Source organism: Colossoma macropomum, unplaced genomic scaffold (assembly GCF_904425465.1).
Source record: "Colossoma macropomum unplaced genomic scaffold, Colossoma_macropomum, whole genome shotgun sequence".
Classification (NCBI taxonomy): Eukaryota; Metazoa; Chordata; class Actinopteri; order Characiformes; family Serrasalmidae; genus Colossoma; species Colossoma macropomum.
In genome coordinates this window covers 14,995,209-15,013,728 of record NW_023494801.1, presented here as the reverse complement: position 1 = coordinate 15,013,728, position 18,520 = coordinate 14,995,209, and the positions used below count along the sequence as shown (strand labels likewise).

The following is an 18,520-nucleotide window of genomic DNA, read 5'->3' as shown; positions in this document are numbered from 1 at the left end:
ACAGTTAATTTAAGTATGGCACAAATGTCCACACACTTTTTTGTCAACGTATATGTCCGAGCTTGTCAGTTAGATGACATCCTGTACATCAGGATATCCATGCTAACAGGAATAAGCTTTAAAGCTCATTTAATGAACACAGACAATTTGTGGCTACTGCATGAAAGATCCTAGTCCAGGGCTTCACCATGATCCCAGGCCTGGCTTACAAAACACTATTCTAAGGCAGCTTACAGGGGTTAAGAAGAACGGTGCCCTGAACTAGAAAAAAACCTTGATCTAATTGGCCCCTCACTAGTCCACTGTTAACAACATACATATGTCAGCAGAGATCACTGGGTCATAGGGACAAGATCCTGTGGACAGTGCATTCAATAACCTGAGCAGTCTAAAAATACATACACATCCCATTACCTATGACAACCAATCAATTCTGGCCAACACAACACAAATTAGGTCTGTTACAATATCCTCCCATCTGAAATAAATGCCTGTAAACATGTCAAATACAATTAGCATAACACTGCGTTTCCCAGTGGGGATTGGGAACTTTCGAGAAACAAGCAACGCGATACTGCCAGTTAATCACTTGCTCTCATATTAGATCAATTAGAGTGAAGACAGATGGCCGCAAAAGCCTGTCTGGACATGTCTTAAGTACTGGAAACGTGTGCTGAGCCATAAACTGGGACGCGTGTGTCAGAACTGGGGTCAGAACAGTGGGAGAGTCGCAAGCACCAGCACCATATGCTGCTTCAGAAGATGAACTGGCTAGGTGGCATCTAAAGCACTGTCCAGTTATACAGAACTGCACCTATATGTGGACCACAAATTCACATTTCTAGTAAACCTCTGTTGTGTTACTCTGCATTACGTTGAGTGATGCTGGGGGGGAAATGATGTTTTTTTTTTGTGATCAATTTTTTTTTATTTTTCATTTGTTTCCTGTTAATCAAGCAGCATTTTATCACAACATTACAGAGCTGCAGGAGATCAAAACAACCCCCTTACCACCCCATCCCTCCCCGTCCCACTGGTCCATCCATCCCTATTTCCTGTATATACTTTATACTATTTACTAAGTAAGATTTAGTGCAAAGAATGACATCTCAAAAATAAAATAAAAAAGAGAGAAAAAAGAATGTTAGCTTACAAGATGTACCTCATAGCCTTTGTTCCAATCTTTTTGTCACATCACAACAAATCTGTTTCCATGTCTCAAGAGTAGATGTTTTAACTTTATTAATCCTAGCTGTGGCCAATTCTAACATAACTATGTCATGCAGTTGAAATAGCCAATGTCGTACACTTAGATTATGTGGGTGAAGCCACCTCTGTACAATAATTTTTTTAGCCAATGTTAAACCAGCGAGCCACATCTTCCTTTGTTTGTCTGTTAAGTTTAAATTGGAGTCATCATTTAGCAATAATACAGCTGGATCCACGGGAATTTCTTGTCCAACCAGAGCAGATAATATGGTAGTAACCTTTATCCAGAAGTCATTAACATCCCCACATTCCCACACCATGTGCAAAAAAGTTCCCATTGGTTGTTGTGGACAACAGTTGCAGTAGGGATGTACTGCAGTTTTTGCAAGAAAGCGTTTTCGTGGTGTCCAATATAACCTATGACAATATTTAAAATGGATCAGTTGATGATTGGGGTTCTTTGATGCATGAAATATATTTTGCCATACTATGTTCCAATCAATTGAATTAACAGATTCCTGTTAATTCAATTGAAAGTTCCTTTTCCCAGATAGACTGAATTGGGAGCTTCTTATACAACGTTTCAGTAAGGTGAGAATATATAGTTGATACAAGACCATGTGGTGGCGCATTAACGACCCAGCTATAAATTGGATGTGGCTTGAGGCCTGTTCCCCATGGAATTCCGTATGCTTTAAGGGCTGAATGTAATTGTAAATACAAAAAGAAGGAAGATCTTGGTATATTAAAGTTTGTTACTAAATTTTCAAAGCTTAACATCCCCTCTGAATTAAATACATCATCAAGAGTTTTAATATTCTGTCTTCTCCATTGCTCCGGTGTAAAAGGTTTGGTACCAGATTTTATATTCCTATTATGCCAAAGTGGGGTTTGTAAATGACCTTGGTAACCAAGATATTTTTCCACGGCTTTGAAATTTGTGATAGTGTTGGTCATAATGGGACCAAAGTTTAGCAAACAGAATTTTATGGACAATCCGGAAAACAATACATCTTGAAGTCTGATAGGCACACTTAACTGTTCCTCAATTTGTCTCCATGGAACATGAGAGAGTGGGTCAAACCAGACCTTTAAGGCACAGAGTTGGACAACTTTATGGTACATTATAAAATTAGGTAAGGATAAAACTCCTTTCATTTTAGAATAACACAATGTACCTAATTTCATTTTAGGTTGCCTGCTGTTCTAAATAAACTTGCGAATTACTGAATCAAACTTTTTCCACCAGATTACCGGCGATGACAGAGCAATCATTGTACTTAAAAAATTAATACGTGGCAGTATATTCATTTTTATGGTCGCAATTCTAGACTGTAATGAAGATGGTATATTTGCCCACCTAGCTGTATCATTTTGAATTTCCGTCAGAGTTTTACCATAATTTGTATCAAGAATACCTTGCAGACAGGCCATTATGTCAATCCCGAGATAAGTAATCTGACACTTTACAGGAATTAATGAGACCAATGCTGGTGATGTCTGAATTTCTTTGGCTTTCTTATTAAGAGGGAGAAGACAGGATTTAATCCAATTAATCATAGATTCAAAATTGGAAATATACAATAAAATGTCATCAGCATAGAGAGATATTGCATGTTTATGTTGTTGAATTGAAATATAGCAGATTTCATTTTGTCTGATATACTGTGCCAGAGGTTCTAGTGAGAGGGCGAACAACATTGGCGAAAGAGGGCACCCTTGTCTACTTCCTCTAGAGATATTGAACGGTTGAGAGTGTAGACCATTGGTTACTACAACTGCTGAAGGATTTGAATAGATTACACGTATCATGTTAATAAAATTTCCGCCAAGCCCACATTTCTCTAGCACCTTCCAGTTTAAATGATCAAAAGCTTTATCTGCATCTAAGGATAATATTGCACATGGGCTTTCCTGCTGTTTGGTCTCGTTTATAATATGGAATAAACGCCATATATTATCTGTAGCCAAGCAATTTGGTATAAAACCAGCTTGATCAGGTTGAACAAGTTTACCTATGTATTTCCGTAAGTGTAATGCCAAGACTCTTGAATATAATTTAATATCTGAATTAATTAGGGAAATTGGTCTATAATATGAGCATCTAGTGGGATCTTTCCCTTTTTTTGGTATTAGGGAGATTAGGGTAATGTTCATTTGTTTTTCAAAATATCCCTTCTCAGCTGCTGAGTTTATGGCTTTATGTAGGACTGGCCCAAGAACATCCCAGAAATGCAAAAGTAACTCTGGTGGAATACCATCAATTCCTGGGGTTTTTCTTTTTTTTGAAGTCTTAAGTGCTATGTGTAATTATTCAAGTGTTATCGGCTAGCCAAGTTGTTTGGATTCACTAGCTGTTAGCTTTGGAAGATCTATCTCTTGAAGAAATACTTGACATGTATCTATATCAAAATTGGCAATGGGTTTGTAAAAGTCAGAAAAGTGTAATTTAAAAGCATCATTTATGTCGTTAGGTTCAGAAACCAATCCTTTACATGGTGAACAGATGGCGTCAATAGTAGCCTGGTGTTCACTCTGCTTCAATTTGAGTGCAAGTATTTTACTTGGCCTAGATCCGTTAAAATAATATTTCTGCCTTACTCTGTGCAAGATAAACTCCACCTTTCTACGTAGCAGATCATTTAATTCAGCTCTGGCAATTTTCAGTTCTTTTTCAACATGCGCTGAGTATTTATTTTTCAGGGTTTGCTCTCGAGATTGACAAAGACCTTCTAACTCCACAATTTTGTATTTTCTTGTTTTGTGTACATAGGAGGCGAATGAAGTAGTGAAATTTCTTAAGAAACCTTTTGTAGCCATCCACACCATAATGGCATTATCTACAGGGGGAAATGATGGTTAAACTGTGGTGACCTACTACTATCTGTTCTGTTCCTTGCATATTATACAATATAAACATGGCTGTTTGGCCTATTTTATGCTGTTACAGTACTAAGTTGAAACACAGGGCACAGCATACACATCATCTTAGCGCGCAACTTGTCGCATCTGATGTCAGAGTTGTGTGACGTAACTAATTAATCTCGCAGAGAGCCTGCCTGGGTTTAAATAGAGATATCCATAATCCCATTCAGCACTTAGTGGAGTTGGAGTTGTCAGGGGAGCAGGCCAAAAGATATAGACTTAGACCTAGCTGAGTGTCCAGCCAAGACCAGCGTAGCACGCCTCCACAGTACTACTGATTCACTGTTGTTAGACAGAGAGACAGAGAGAGAGAGAGAGAGAGAAAGAAAGAGAGAGAAAGAGATAGAGAGTTGCAAAAGTAGTTGGACAGTTTCCCCTATCTGAGGAACATCTTGAAGGTATGGGCAACAGCAAGAGCAGCGCTTTGTCCAAGGAGATTCTGGAGGACCTAAAAATGAACACCAAATACTCGGAGGCCGAGCTGTCTGCCTGGTACACCACCTTCCTTAAAGAATGTCCAAGTGGGCGCATTACCAAGGAGCAGTTTGAAGGCATCTATGCCAGCTTCTTTCCCAATGCCGATCCCACCGAGTATGCACGGCATGTTTTTCGCAGTTTTGACCTCAACGCAGACGGCACGCTGGATTTTAAGGAATACATCATCGCATTGCACCTCACCTCCTCTGGCAAAACCATGCACAAACTCGAGTGGGCTTTTGCTCTGTATGACGTTGACGGTAATGGAACCATCAGCAAGAACGAGGTCCAAGACATTGTCAAGGTGTGTACTCAGACTAATAAAACATCTTCTACTGATCATCTTCTGGATTCATAAAACAGATAAATAATACTAACAGTAAATTTCTACATACAGATGTGTGGTCAAAAAGACAGTGCACCCTTAGGGAAACTTAGGCTTTTATATTTAGATACAATTCATTACATTTATACCTTTAAAACATACGATTGAGAAGTACTTTGATAAGAATGTAGGGCCATTTCTGTTTTGAATTTAGATCACTTAAGGCCATTTTAATCTATGCAAGTATGAGCTGTTTACTAGATATTTAACCGGTATGTCAAACTTGACCACATGGTTAAAGGAGCTTAAGATGGATTATACCTCCTGACTGTGCAAGTCTTCTAGGTGGAGTTAAGCTTTTTATGAGTCAATTTATAACAAATGACAGTTCTGATATTAATTCTTGATTCTTCCTCAATATAGGCAATATTTAATATGATTCCTGTTGAGGATCAGAAAAACCTTCCAGAGGACGAGAACACACCAGAAAAGCGTGCAGACAAAATATGGAACTTTTTCCAAAAGAAAGAAAATGGTAATTCAATTTTTTCATGGTCCAAACCGGAAAAATACAAGAAAAAATTAGATCATTATTATTAAGTAGTATAATCATTATCAGCAATATATGATGTTCTCACACTCTGCATTTCTTATTGGCCTCACAGACAAGATTGCAGAAGGGGAGTTCATACAGGGAGTGATGGACAACAAAGACATTTTGAGGCTGATACAGTTTGACGAGCCAAAGAAGATTCAGGACAAACTGAAGGAGAAGAAGCAGTAACATCCAAGCCCACTTTCCCATGAGACTGTTCACAGCACATTTCCTGTTTACACACCTAACCTCCTATGCTACCCAGACACTCTTGGACTCTAGAGGACCTTTTGTTTGTCCACAAAGCAGAGTTATGACGGACCAGAGTGCACGGACATGACTCAACCACGTTTCTCCCACAAGCCACTCCTAGCCAATGTATAGCCATACACAGCCTGAGCTAATCAGGCGTTTCTTGATTTGAAGATCAGTTTATTGACCACTGATGCCTCATTCATATTCACCACCCATTCGGTTACAGTGGCAAGAAAGTAAGGCAAAGAGCTTCTGATGAGAGGAATTAGGCTCATGTTAACAATCCCTCTCTAGCGTAATCAATCCTCTTAAAATCTGAAGGTCAGGGTAGGTAAATCCTCCAGGGCCAAGTGGTTCTCTTCTGGTCCCTTGTTCTCAGGGCTGTAGCGTGGACTTGGGTTCAAGTCAGCATTTAGGAACCATCTATGCTCTTTAAATGTTGGAACTGAACTGTTTACAGGATAAAATGTGCATATAACATACCTTTTTATTGTATTTCTAAGTGAGTTGTACAGGGTCTTCAGGTGGCCACATAGTCTGGAGCATGGGGGCTGTACTCATTTAATGCACCTATTTATGCTCAGCAAATACGCAGTAGGCTCACAGTTTAAACGCACGACTACTACTGCTGCCATTCAGTCACATGACTTTGTTTTGCCTTTTACATAGTTACTCCATGGACGGTTTCTTCAATCTTTAAGAGGTATTATACTGTATTTACCAGCTGCAGCTGTCTGTTTCCATCACTGTTTCAGTACTGCTTATTGGTAAAGACCACTATCTGTTATTGCTAACGATTAACGATTTATTCCTGTACACATTTTAGCTTGTTCAAGAGAGAAAATAATGTACTACTGATGTGTGTGCAAGAATAGGCTCTTTAGAGATTTCCATGCTTTTAAAACTGACCAACTGTCTGTGAATGCTTAGAGCATTTTTGGATATATTTTTTATTATCATTTATTTATTTATTTGTCCGGCATGTATTGCATGTTTAACTAGTTACTGCTATTTTATGAGCAAATCAAAAGATATATTAACAAAACATTATCTATCTTATACTACAACAATCATAGTTTAGGAACAACATGTATTTGATGGTCTTGCCTGTTACAACAGTTCTCCACAATGTTCTTTGTGCAACAGCTCTAAAAGTGAAATCCTGCATTACAGGTGCAGTTTTCATTTCCCCTGTTGTATCTTTGTCGTGTTGTCACTGCACATTGCCAAGGCTTTGGGGAATGGTGAGAAAAGCATGAGCTTACCTCTTTCTTAAAGCCATCCAAGGCTGTCTTTGGCTCAGCCTAATACATGGCCTGGTTTCAGGGATGGAACACTGAGCCAATGGCTCGAGCTCTGGTGGGGTGGGGTGGAATTGCAACTGACCCCAGGAGAGATGGAGCCAAAAGGCTACGTTTCATCTGCTTAAAGGGATCAGTCCACTCCAATCAAACTGGCTGGGTCATTAGCCTGAAGGGAGACACACTTGACAAACGTGCACACACGAGGTGCTACTTAGAGCCCGAAGAGTGTGGGATCCTGTTGATGTGATGGGAAATAAAATGTAGTTTAAAATAAATCTCTTTTTTTAATTTATTTTAGACACTGTAGTCATTTCCTGGGCATACTGAACATAAACATGACGATTCCATAAACATGTCGTATTAATGGGGACCATTAACTTGAGAGCAGATAAAACAACAATTACAATATCATATAAAAGGGATTTAGTTACACACAAGGACATTCAACTTAACAACTTCTCATTATACACAGAATGCACATCATTGACGTGAAGTATAAGCACAATTTATGCCACGTGTAATTCGGGAAACGAGACGGCCGTTACATGCGAAACTGCAGACAGGTTAACCAGCTACACCCAATGTTAAGCAAGAGAGGGATGGTCGTTAGTAGAAAATAACCTTAGTAAAAATAAGTTCAGTGTACTACCTGAAAATGATTTTTTATTTGTGTTCCTTATGTGAGGCGATTTTAATGTATATCATCCTCATACAATCCCATTATGCCTAGAATCCCTGCATGATTTTATAGCTCTACAACAAGAGAGTAACGCACACCACCAATAAATGCACTCCAAAGTAGCAGCTTGCCTACCCACTGGAGATTTGTGCCTGTTTTTTGTTTGGTTTTGTTTAGTTTATTACAGTGTCGACTACAATACTGTGCAAAAGCCAGAAACCCCACTCGTCATTTATATGTATTTAACCCCTTTAAAATACCAGGCTTATTACATACTAAGGCTAATTATCCAGTAACTACAGGATCTTCAGTGTAAACTGGTTGAGCTATTCTTGGGTTAGAGAAATGTATAATAAAACTAGGGCTCACCAGTGGGCCCTAGCCATTTAAGGGGTTCATTTCTAGTCAAAACATCCATTAAGTATTTATTAAATATAAGATTAAATATAAGATAATCAGCTTGCAGAGAGGATAAGGAAAGTCAAAGGGAAATCAATTAAAAAGAAGGACTTCCCAAAACTGGAGTTCAAAAACTGTTTAAGATATAAGGAAATGGGACTCCTAACCACCATGCAAGACCTGGTAGACCAACAAAACTGTCACCATCAGACGAACAGTAGAGTTTTCGTCTCAGTCAAGCTCTACTCTTGCTTTAGATCTGAAAGAAATCCACAGGTGTTTCTGTCCATCTTTTCACTGAGAGAAGACAACTCAAGCTATAAGTCTGAAAGGATGTGCAGAGCCCAGAGCTCAACACCACTGAATGTGTACGTAATTACTTAGACAGTGGAAAGCAGAAAATGCAACCAACTTCTAAGACTGAACTTTGCAGGCATGGAAAAATATCCCTGCAGATGTCTTTGAAAAACTGAAAGCATAATTTTCTGTTAAACAGACTAAAAAGAGAATAAAAATTTTGACTGGAAGTTAAATTAATGAAAGGATGGGCTCTAACTTTTGCACAGTACTGTGTGTTGGATTATAGTCTATATCATTCACCTTTTTAAACAGGTCCTCCTCACCTGAACACATCTGGTGTAAGGTGTAGTTGTAAAAAAGTAAAAAACATTTTTAGAAATAGAATTTTTTTTTTCTGAAACAAGTTGGAACAGCTTTTCTGTGCTTTGAATTGCCATGTGCTTCATATCCAATCTGTAGTCCTCATTATTATTAGCATGTAAACATCGAGAAAAGTAATATTAAATTAAGTTTATCAATTTGATCCAAATTACTTATCCTGTGTTCAGCTGCCTTCTGTAACCTGATCTGAAGGTAAAAATGTTTAAGTAAGCTCTCAATCTGTAAACACGCATTAGAATTTCAGTACAAACTGAAAGACACAAGGAGACAAGCACTTGGTGGAATGTGCTTATGATGACATTTGCAGACTCAAAAAAAAAAACCAAAAAAAAACACATATTTACAACTATATACAAACACTAAACAGAATATATAATGGACATTCCAAGGCAATTTACCTTTAGGCACTAAAAGGTGTACATCAATACAAATGATCATAAAGTCACATCTGATCCACCTCAGATTTACGCTAAGACTAGAGCTCAGCCATATAATTTCACCTTTGATACATGCTCTGATAACTCCTACAATTGAACTTGGAATGGAAGCGGGATGAGATTGGGATGCTGCACAGGGCTGATTATGTTCTGCATAAAGAGGTTTCTTGGCTTCGCTTGAGGAGAAATCATACGATCGGGCTTATGAGTGCAGTATTTTGTTGAGACAGACTCTATGAACATAGTCAATGGACTGAATGCCAGTGTCAAGGCAGTTTTCATGTTTTTTATATTACACAAATATCTTTTCATAGACGAAATAGAACTATTCATCACTGAGATTCTGCATTTTTGAGAACCGCATGCTTCTCTGCAAAAACAAATCTGCAAAAATATGAAAATATATCATATCCATACTTAGATAATGCATTTTGCTGAGGATTTTCATTTGTCAGGAAGGCTGAAATTTTTACCAAGAGTTCGTGTTCTAGCTGTACGTTGATTGTGAATGTAGTAAAAACTTTGTTGCATTCCTCATTGCAATAAAATCTTTTTTGACTACAATACAGATTTAACAATCTAACTATATAATGACGCTATAGAATAGAATATTAGTAGAATATTTTTTTCCACAAACTTTACAAATGTTGAGGGATCATGCTGGTTATTTAGATCAAGACTGCTGTTTTTCTCAAAGTGCAGCTAGTCTTCATGTTGAGAGCAGTTTTGAACATCAAGATGGGTGACTTATAAGTTACTTTTAAGTTCTACAGAAATAATTATGTATGCTTCCATTTTCAAGACTATGCAAATATATGCGTCTGTGAAGTGTTTATGTGTGTATAATTAAAATGACGGTTATGTGCCTGACTGAACTTAACTGAAACAAACTCAATTTTCAACAAACTCACTGTACTGTGCTTGTTCTAAGCACAAGCAGTTATACCTACACTATTATCAGATATAAACTGTTACTGAAATACAGAGATCATTACGTGTTGATCAGTACTAGTGGCTTCATATTCAGGCAACAAAGTACATGGTGCTGTGTAGAGGATGTTAATGCACTCCGCCACTGATCTGTCCTATATATGTCCATAGAAACCTATGGGGCAATTCAAATGGTGGTTCAAGAGATAGATCTGTATGGCTTTGGCCGAGAACTTGGAGTACTGTGGTAGACAGATAGACAGACAGGTAGACTTGGATAGTTTGGGTGTAGTGTGTGTGTGTGTGTTTCTGCTGTTCTGAGGTCTGTGTCCTTTAGATGTCCATGTCCACAGGTCTCATATCTCCTGTCTTGTGCTCCCGCACCCACAGCTCTCTGTCTTTGGCTGGGTCCACACTCTGGAGGAGCTGGTCCACTGGCTCCAGTGTCTACAACACACCATTTAGACTTTGGTACAGTGGAAAACTGTATTAACCACATCAACTACCTAAAATAGAGATATTCAACTCTAGAGCTTGAATCCCATTTCCAGTCCTGGTTTCTGTAATCACTGGTCCCATTTCCTACATTTGTTCTTGAGAACTCGTTTAAGAACCACTGCATTACAATTAAATGAGCTGTTACTGCACCTTTAAGTCTGAACACCTCCAGTGAAATTATACATATGTTAACCCATTCTGTACAGGGAACAAACGTAAGTATGACATTTTTCTGCTAATTGTAGTGCACAATATATTTGCAGAGTTTAACACGTTGAAAATAATTAAAATGTTTGACATACTGGGAAAAAATAATACGTAAGTTTGAAATATGCTATAACTTTGCACAGCCCATTTTTCCCCAATATGTTAAACATATTAAATTCAGCAAATAAACTGTAATTGTGCATTAAAATATGCAGAAGTGTGGTCTCTGTAGATGATGTGTTAACTTATTTGACCAGGGATGCCCAAACCTTTGCATATGACTATACGTACATGTAAATGACCTCTGTTCTGGTGCCTTGCCTTGTATTCTGCCTCATTCAATATTCATATTTAAAGTGTATAGACTGGGGAGTAAGCGACATGTTTTAAAACTTTACCAACATTAACACATCAAACTCTAATTTCAAAAAAGTGAAGAAAATGTGTTTTTTGTGATGTTAGCCCATTAAATTGCATCACAGAATCATGTTTCTCAACTGCAACCCTGAGGACTCACTGAGGCTTCGCACTTGGCTGATGAGCTGGATCAGTTATATCAACGATTCAATGAACCACCTGCCATTACAAAACCCAGGGTCAGTAATAGGATTCTAGCTGAAGTTGAATAGCCCTGTTAGCCTCTAAAAGCATGTACAGATTAGCAATATTTTCAGGTCCGATCCAAATTTTCATTCTTAAGTCAAGATTCGATGACATTTTTGCTATGTGTTAAAATGCATTGGCAAACAGTATTAAGTAATACAAAAGCCTTAACTGCCTCACATAAAGCCTTACATTGTTTGTCTCCATTTTAAACTCCCCAAAATTGACATACCAACATGATACAAAAGCACAATTAATATATGTGTGAGTCTGACACTAAGCATTAACTATAACTAAGTTTTGATTATAATTAATATGCTGGTTGTATGAGTAGACTATGAGGAATTGTGAATTCTGTGACCCTCCAATGGATCCTTAGAATTCTACGGGTTAAAACATTTTTCCTGATCTGGCAATTGACTTGACCATGTGCTGGAAAGAGTGCTCATTCAGCCTGTCGTCTTGTTTTGAGAGAGCATGCCAATGCGTAATTGCAGCAGGCTTCTGCGCTAGTGTTTGTTACGGCACACAGCTCTTGGAGTTGGCTGCCAGCCGCTGGTTAAATCTGCAGCTTTCACTCGTACACACCCACAGCCCTGTGGCAGGTGTTCACTCTCCCCCTGCTCAGCCGCCCTAGTGACCAGGCACAGTCAAAATGCTAAGCAGCAGGATTTGCTAACGCATTTAGCCCAAGGTAAAAGATTTAGTGCTTGTAGTTTCAGTAACAGGATCAGTCACAGGATCGTGACTAATGCCTTGCTCGATTGGTGGGCTGCTTGGTTTTGCACAGGCTAAGAAATGCTGGATCTGCCAGTAGGTCAGGACCTGATACTGGAAGCTTCAGGCATCAGCAGGATGATGGAACTCTAGGGAGAGTTACTTATGATTAGTTATGCAGTCTCTGTGTCACAATTATACATGCAAACTGTTAGGAGACGTGTCCAAACGGAGTGGCTGCCAGAGAGAGAGGTAATTAAATGTAACATCTGTTATAGTAGTGATCTTGCATCATACAGATGAAGGCTGCCCAACTTGGTGGTAGTGTGGATAACACTGGGAAAAAAATCTTCTTGCAAATCTTTTTCCAATATTACATGAGAGCCTGTAACTATGAGGTGTAATTTCTGGACTGATATGATAACCAATAATTATGTCAATGTTTTCTATCACTTTATGTACATATTTTAGATTATTTAGCAGACAAAGAATCAAACCTTGGAGTCCCATATTTGAGGCTGTGTCATTATCCACTACTCTATCTATTCGTGTAAGTTTAAGAGATCACTAGTGTGTATATGTGTATTGGTGCGTGCACAAGCTAAAAATAGGACACTAAATGATTGTTTGTAATAATCATCTGTAATTCCAGTATCAGATCAGCAAATAACACACACCGTGCACCATTACCATAAAGAACAGCATATGGCTAAATGCTGCAAACGATAAGTGCCATTACTCAAGACTTCAATGACCTAAATCAGGATTTTACTGGAAGTCACTTAAACCCATTCTGTATAAGACCACTGCATTATTACCTTAAGCTGAATGCTGATCATCATTATCAGCTATTAATGAATGTGCTGCGGGAGATCTTTCATGTGTTTGGGGTTCTCTAAAGCTCTCTAAAAAGAGATACCATATTTGAGTATATAATTTCTCACACCTCCGTGACTTTGTTGAAGGAAGCTGAGTAGCAGATTGTGACGAAGAAGTTAAAGACTCGACAACTTAACGTGGAGGCTGGTGTGCGCTGTGCAGGAGGATGATGGACAAAAGGTATATCCTTCCTGCTGCTTCGCTACTAAGCTTTTTAGTTTTTTAGGGCATTTTCACACTTAAGTTTGGGTCCATTTGCCGTGAAAGTTTGGACAAATTGTGCACACACAGGCAACATATGACTGTATGAAAACAAACCTGTGATAATGAGCGCCCCCCCCCCTCCTCCAAACAAGCCAAAACATTTTAAAAATGTGTACAAAAGTCTCTTTCATTCTAAGGGTTCTTACTACTATCAGTGTTAAACTGAGAGTTGAATGTGTGAATTTGTGATTTATATAATGTAATGTATATAACTTGGGATTATATATGTTGTATATGATGTTTATGTTGTGATGTTATGTATTATGTCATGTCTTTTTAATTATGCTGCAAGCAAATTGTCCTAGGAAGGGACAGTACTACTACTACTACTCACACTTTGGTTGAACATGTCTGTCTCACGGCGCAGAGTAGTGTACTGACGGAGGTGCTGCTGAATCATCTCCACCCTCTCCACCTCAAGCCTCTCCAACTCCTGCAGAGAACAAGAAGAAATGGCTGATATGCAGATAACTGGGAATTAACTGTAAGACTCTTAAACCTATAATTAGACTCTTAAACTTCTTAAAAAATAAAGGAACCGAATGCCATAAAAAGGGGTTCTTTCAATGCCATAGAACAGGGTTGTTCAACCCTGGTCCTGGAGATCTACCATCCTGGAGATTTTAGGTCCAACACACCTAGCTCTAATGTTCAGACACCTCTGAAGACCTTCATTAAATAGATCGGGTGCGTTAGATTAGGGTTGGAGCTAAACTCAGCAGGATGGTAGATCTCTAGGAACAGGATTGAGCACCACTGCCATAGAACTATTTTTAGTTCCCTAAAGAAACTTTTAATGTATTATTCTTTAATGAACTTTTGTAAATAAGATGTATGAGGATAAAGAAGCTTTCTGTATAAAATCTGTATAAAAACTGACCATGACTCTAAAAAATGAAGGTTACTACATGGTTCCCAAACAGTTCTTTAAAAAGCTCATGTGATGTAAAGATTTTTTTAAGATTAAAGATTTTTCTGTCCTAATTAAAGATTTTTTTAGGCTTATACAGGATTATTGATACAATTAGAAATTTAAGACATCTCTGTAAATATGAAAGGGGATAAAGATTTGAAAAAAAACATGTGACGACGACTAAAACTGTGTAGCAGTGTCAGAATATTTTTATTACCAAACTTGTCGTAACCATCTCCTCAAACCACTTGGACTGGGCCTGATTGTAGAGGTCCACACAGCGCATAAGGTCATCACCTATTGCAGGCAAAAGCAGAGGCAAGAGCAGATGTTTCAGATATCTATAGCAGGAAGAACACAAACCTGTGCAGTGGAGGTGGATTACAGAACTGGAGATGAGAAATGCTAGTATAACACCTACAGTGCACAAAGTCACAGGTACAGAGCTTCTTTAACCAGTAGGGGGCAGTCCCAGCCCATAAATCAGTTTTGTCAGAGCATTCCACATTTTCAAAGTAAAAAAAAACATTTTTTAGTGTGGAAGCCTGGCAGCACGGCTCTCGCTGAGCGGAATTATCAGCAAGGATTTATATTTGGCTTTACAAGTAATGCAAAATGAAAAGCGATATGACGCAAAAGACAAAATATTGAACCCTAGAAATAAAGTGACATCTCAATCTATATGGAAATGAGGCCGTGGTTTTAATGACATTTTCCTCAGTAATTGGGGCAAAAGTGATAAGTGACAGAGGGTAGGCAACACATAACTATATCTGATGTTTCCCACTGATTTAAAGCGAATTGTGTGTAGGTGTGACTCGTGAGAGAGGCAGAGAGAGAGAGAGAGAGCAGGAAAACAAAAAAAGGTGGATGGAACCTCAGCGCAATGAAATATGCAACCTAGTGTGTTGTTCTGAAGGAGAGCTGGTATTCAACAAGATTTGGTATGTATTATTTTAACAGTACTCTAGTTAAAACCACCTGTATTACATATAGCTATAGCTAAATAACACTGGGCAATATTTCTATTGTTTGTTATTCAAAGCGTAAACAGGATAGAGTGCTCAGTTATTGGTAGTAACAAACACTCATAATACCACTTGGTAGATACAGTTAAATGCAAGTGAACTACAGTTACTGCAGACATATTGCACTATGCATTAAGGCTGTAACGATTTCAATGCAGTAAAGCAAATAAATAAAACATTAACATTCAAAATACTATCTTGAAAATTAAAACCAATAGGCCACTCAGTCTCTTCTGAGGGTCTCTTGTTTGCCATGTTTTATGGAAACCACTGCCAGTGACTAAAACCAGGCACCTGGGTGCATCCCATGTCTTTCTGTTTTGTTTACTGCTCGGATCACTAATTTGCAAAAGGACATGCTACTTAGCAATCTTATGTTTTGAAACCAATGTGTATTTATCTGAGCCACACTAATTCAGTGTTCAGTGTGATGCTTGCTCTACCATTTAAGAATCATCTTTGTGCAAAGATGCTTTTGGGAAACTTAGCCCTGTGTAGTATTTAATTAGAGCTTTTAAACAAGTGGTGTCATAGTAAACTCATTAATAACATGTTAAATGATTAATACCACAATTTTTTTTAATGACACTAACACATTTTCCCTGTCTGACCCTTTGTAGCCATCCGTATTTCTACCCTAAAGCCCAGCTGCTTGTATGCTGTATGTTGCTATGATAGAATCTGCGACTGTAGCCCTGTCCCTCAGATAGAGCTTTTAAATAGCTCCATTGATGCACTGCTTCTTAAACAATAATAAAAAAAACTTTCTTTATGTCAACTTTGAGCAAATAATAAAATAAAGGTTGTTCTCTGTATTTTTCCTGACTTTTACTTGAAATTCCCTCCACAGACTATGTGGCTGTGCAAGAACCTGATTCACACATTTGGTGTGCTGCATAAGGCATGTCACCCTATGAGGCAGAGAACCAAGCACCAGCATGGTACTCTTCAATGCCTGTACGTCAGTCCGGCTAGTGGACTCTATGTCCTCTGCCTGGACGCGGACTCTGGGAAAATACTCTCCCACAATGCGTCACGCAGTTTAGAGCTTTGTGAACCGCATCCTGTGGGTTGTTGAGTTCCTCTCACGTTAAGGATGAGTGAGTGGCCAGTGCAGGACAAATCCAGCATTGATACCACTCGCACGGTGAGGCCAGAAGCTTAGCGTGCTGGACTGTCTTTAATAGCCCACTGGGGCTATTATCCCACCATAAAAACACAGATCACCACACTGGACCTCCAATTTCCATTGCTGTCTAGATCCAACGGGAACTGGCTCCTTTTTTAAGCGCGGGATCCTGGGGCTCGGCCAAGGCACTTTCTGCCCCCACGCAGGGGCTTTCGCTCGGCCTGCCCGTCACGCCTCTCACCCCTTCTCCAAACAGCGGCTGAAACTCTTCCCCAACCTAACTGCATAACAATGGCAGGCAATTTGTGCTCCACGCTAGAGCAGCCTGCGGAAAAAGCTGCTTATGCAATGCTAAAGAAGGAGCATAGGGTGATGCTGGGCTTATTTCAGAGGCAAAGCTGTCCTGATAGAGCGTGGATGATAGTATGAGAGGAGGAGAGGGAAGTGAGGGTAGAATGAAGTCTCCAGCACAATAAATGCAAAACTGAAAAAAACGTAGACATTAATTGCAACTGCATTCAGTGCTGTGCAATATATTGCCTATACTGATTTATACTGATAGACAACATTCACAGACAACACACAAAGTGTTACATTATTCTGTTCCATTAAATAGTGGCATCTCTGTTGAAAAGCAGTTTGATTTTAGTTTTTTAACTTCTATTTAGTGCACTTTGCACATGGCATGCAGGACCCACGATACATGTCATTTGCTGGCTGCTTTAGATTTGAAAGAAAAGTTCAAAATACATAAAAACTACATTTCTTTGTGGAAATGTGGTTTCTCTTCGGTTAATGTTTACAATACTGCATAATTCCTTTTGGTGTTATTTTTAAGAGATAAGAGAACAAAACAGTCCAATCATAACATACTGTTTCTGGTTTGTTAGATGTTTACTCATACTCAGGATGCATGGGTTTATTACTTTATTATTGCAAATCACTTTTCACTCGTACATTATTATTGCAAACTTTTTTTTTCTCTCTAATTTAGTCATTGCCAGTTTGGAGACCGCAGAGGTCTCTCCATTACACAATGCTACTGTGGTAGCTTTACAAGCAAAGGCAAAATGTTCTTTACTTTTATTGCAAGTGAATGTAAAAAGACTCATTTCCTTCAAGTCATATGAGCAGCACCACATCTTCTTTGAACTGCCACTAATGCAACAATACTGGACAGCTTGACATACTTGAAGGAGCTAACATCTGCTAACAGATGCCTGTGTTGGCTAGCATCGTGCTAAGTGATAAGAGGAGAGTGAGAGTCATGCTTCCCACCCAGAGTGAGACCAATTGTGCTTTCTTGGACTCCCAGTCTCGGACACATGTGGCACCACTAGGGATGAACTCTTGATGACAGGGCAACCGCTTAGTTATAGTGATATACAGTGGCAAAAAAAGTACGTGGACCCTTTGGAATGACCTGCATTTATGTAAAAAATGTCTTAAAATATGTTCTTCAACTAAGTTACAATAAAGAACAAACACAATTTGTTTAAAGTAATAACACAAAAATAATGTGCTGTTGTTGTCCATATTGAATACATCACTCAAACAGCCACAGTGTAGGGTGGAAACAAAGCAGGCTAATGACTTCGACAAAAACTAACTGGAGTCAGAAGTTGGCAAACCTGGAATCCAATTAAAGAAATGAGATTGGAGGTGTGGGTTAGAAGTACTTTGACTACTGATAACTACTCATGTTTGATCTTTACTAGAAGCATATGCTGATGTGAAACTTGCCTCGCAAAAAAAGAGATCTCAGAAGACCTACGATCAATAACTTTTGGTTTGCATAAAGCTAGAAACGGTTACCAAGTAATCCCAAATAGTATAGGTATTCATCAGTTAGTGTTGTTTCTACTCTCCCTAGAAGTGGGTGCCCAGCAAAGATCACTCCAAAGGCACAACAGAGAATGCTCGGTGATGTAAAAAAAGAACCCCAGGGTAAGAGTTAAAGGCTTGAAGGAATTGGTTAACATTTCTGTTTTATGAGTCTGCTCTCCAAAAAAAATCTGCTGCACGCCTGAACTTTGATGAAGCTACTGGGAAAATGTTTTGTGGAC

At 38.7% G+C, this 18,520-nt stretch overlaps 2 protein-coding genes across 2 annotated transcripts in view; one reads left to right on the top strand and one right to left on the bottom strand.

Annotated features, from left to right (window-relative positions):
- The first annotated feature begins 4,459 nt into the window (after positions 1-4,459).
- On the top strand, positions 4,460-6,135 carry rcvrna (recoverin a). Its single transcript, XM_036589888.1, has 3 exons — positions 4,460-4,915; positions 5,360-5,471; positions 5,602-6,135. The coding sequence occupies exons 1-3, from the start codon at positions 4,535-4,537 to the stop codon at positions 5,718-5,720; spliced, it is 612 nt and encodes a 203-aa protein (XP_036445781.1). The 5' UTR covers positions 4,460-4,534; the 3' UTR covers positions 5,721-6,135.
- A 1,230-nt stretch (positions 6,136-7,365) lies between these two features.
- Positions 7,366-18,520, bottom strand: part of gas7a (growth arrest-specific 7a) — a 39,187-nt gene continuing 28,032 nt past the window's right edge. Inside the window, exons 8-10 of the mRNA XM_036589824.1 lie at positions 14,515-14,594; positions 13,719-13,817; positions 7,366-10,663 (exon numbers count right to left, since the gene is read on the bottom strand). Coding sequence (XP_036445717.1) covers positions 10,550-10,663; positions 13,719-13,817; positions 14,515-14,594 — 293 coding nt within the window. The 3' untranslated portion in view covers positions 7,366-10,549. The remainder of the gene's footprint in view (positions 10,664-13,718; positions 13,818-14,514; positions 14,595-18,520) is intronic.

What these genes read in the sequence shown, in the direction of transcription:
- rcvrna (XM_036589888.1), top strand. Translation starts at nt 4,535, where the DNA reads ATGGGCAACAGCAAGAGCAGCGCTTTGTCCAAGGAGATTCTGGAGGAC. An exon ending in AGGTCCAAGACATTGTCAAG is followed by an intron (nt 4,916 to 5,359) that starts GTGTGTACTCAG and finishes TCCTCAATATAG; the next exon opens with GCAATATTTAATATGATTCC. An exon ending in TTTCCAAAAGAAAGAAAATG is followed by an intron (nt 5,472 to 5,601) that starts GTAATTCAATTT and finishes TTGGCCTCACAG; the next exon opens with ACAAGATTGCAGAAGGGGAG.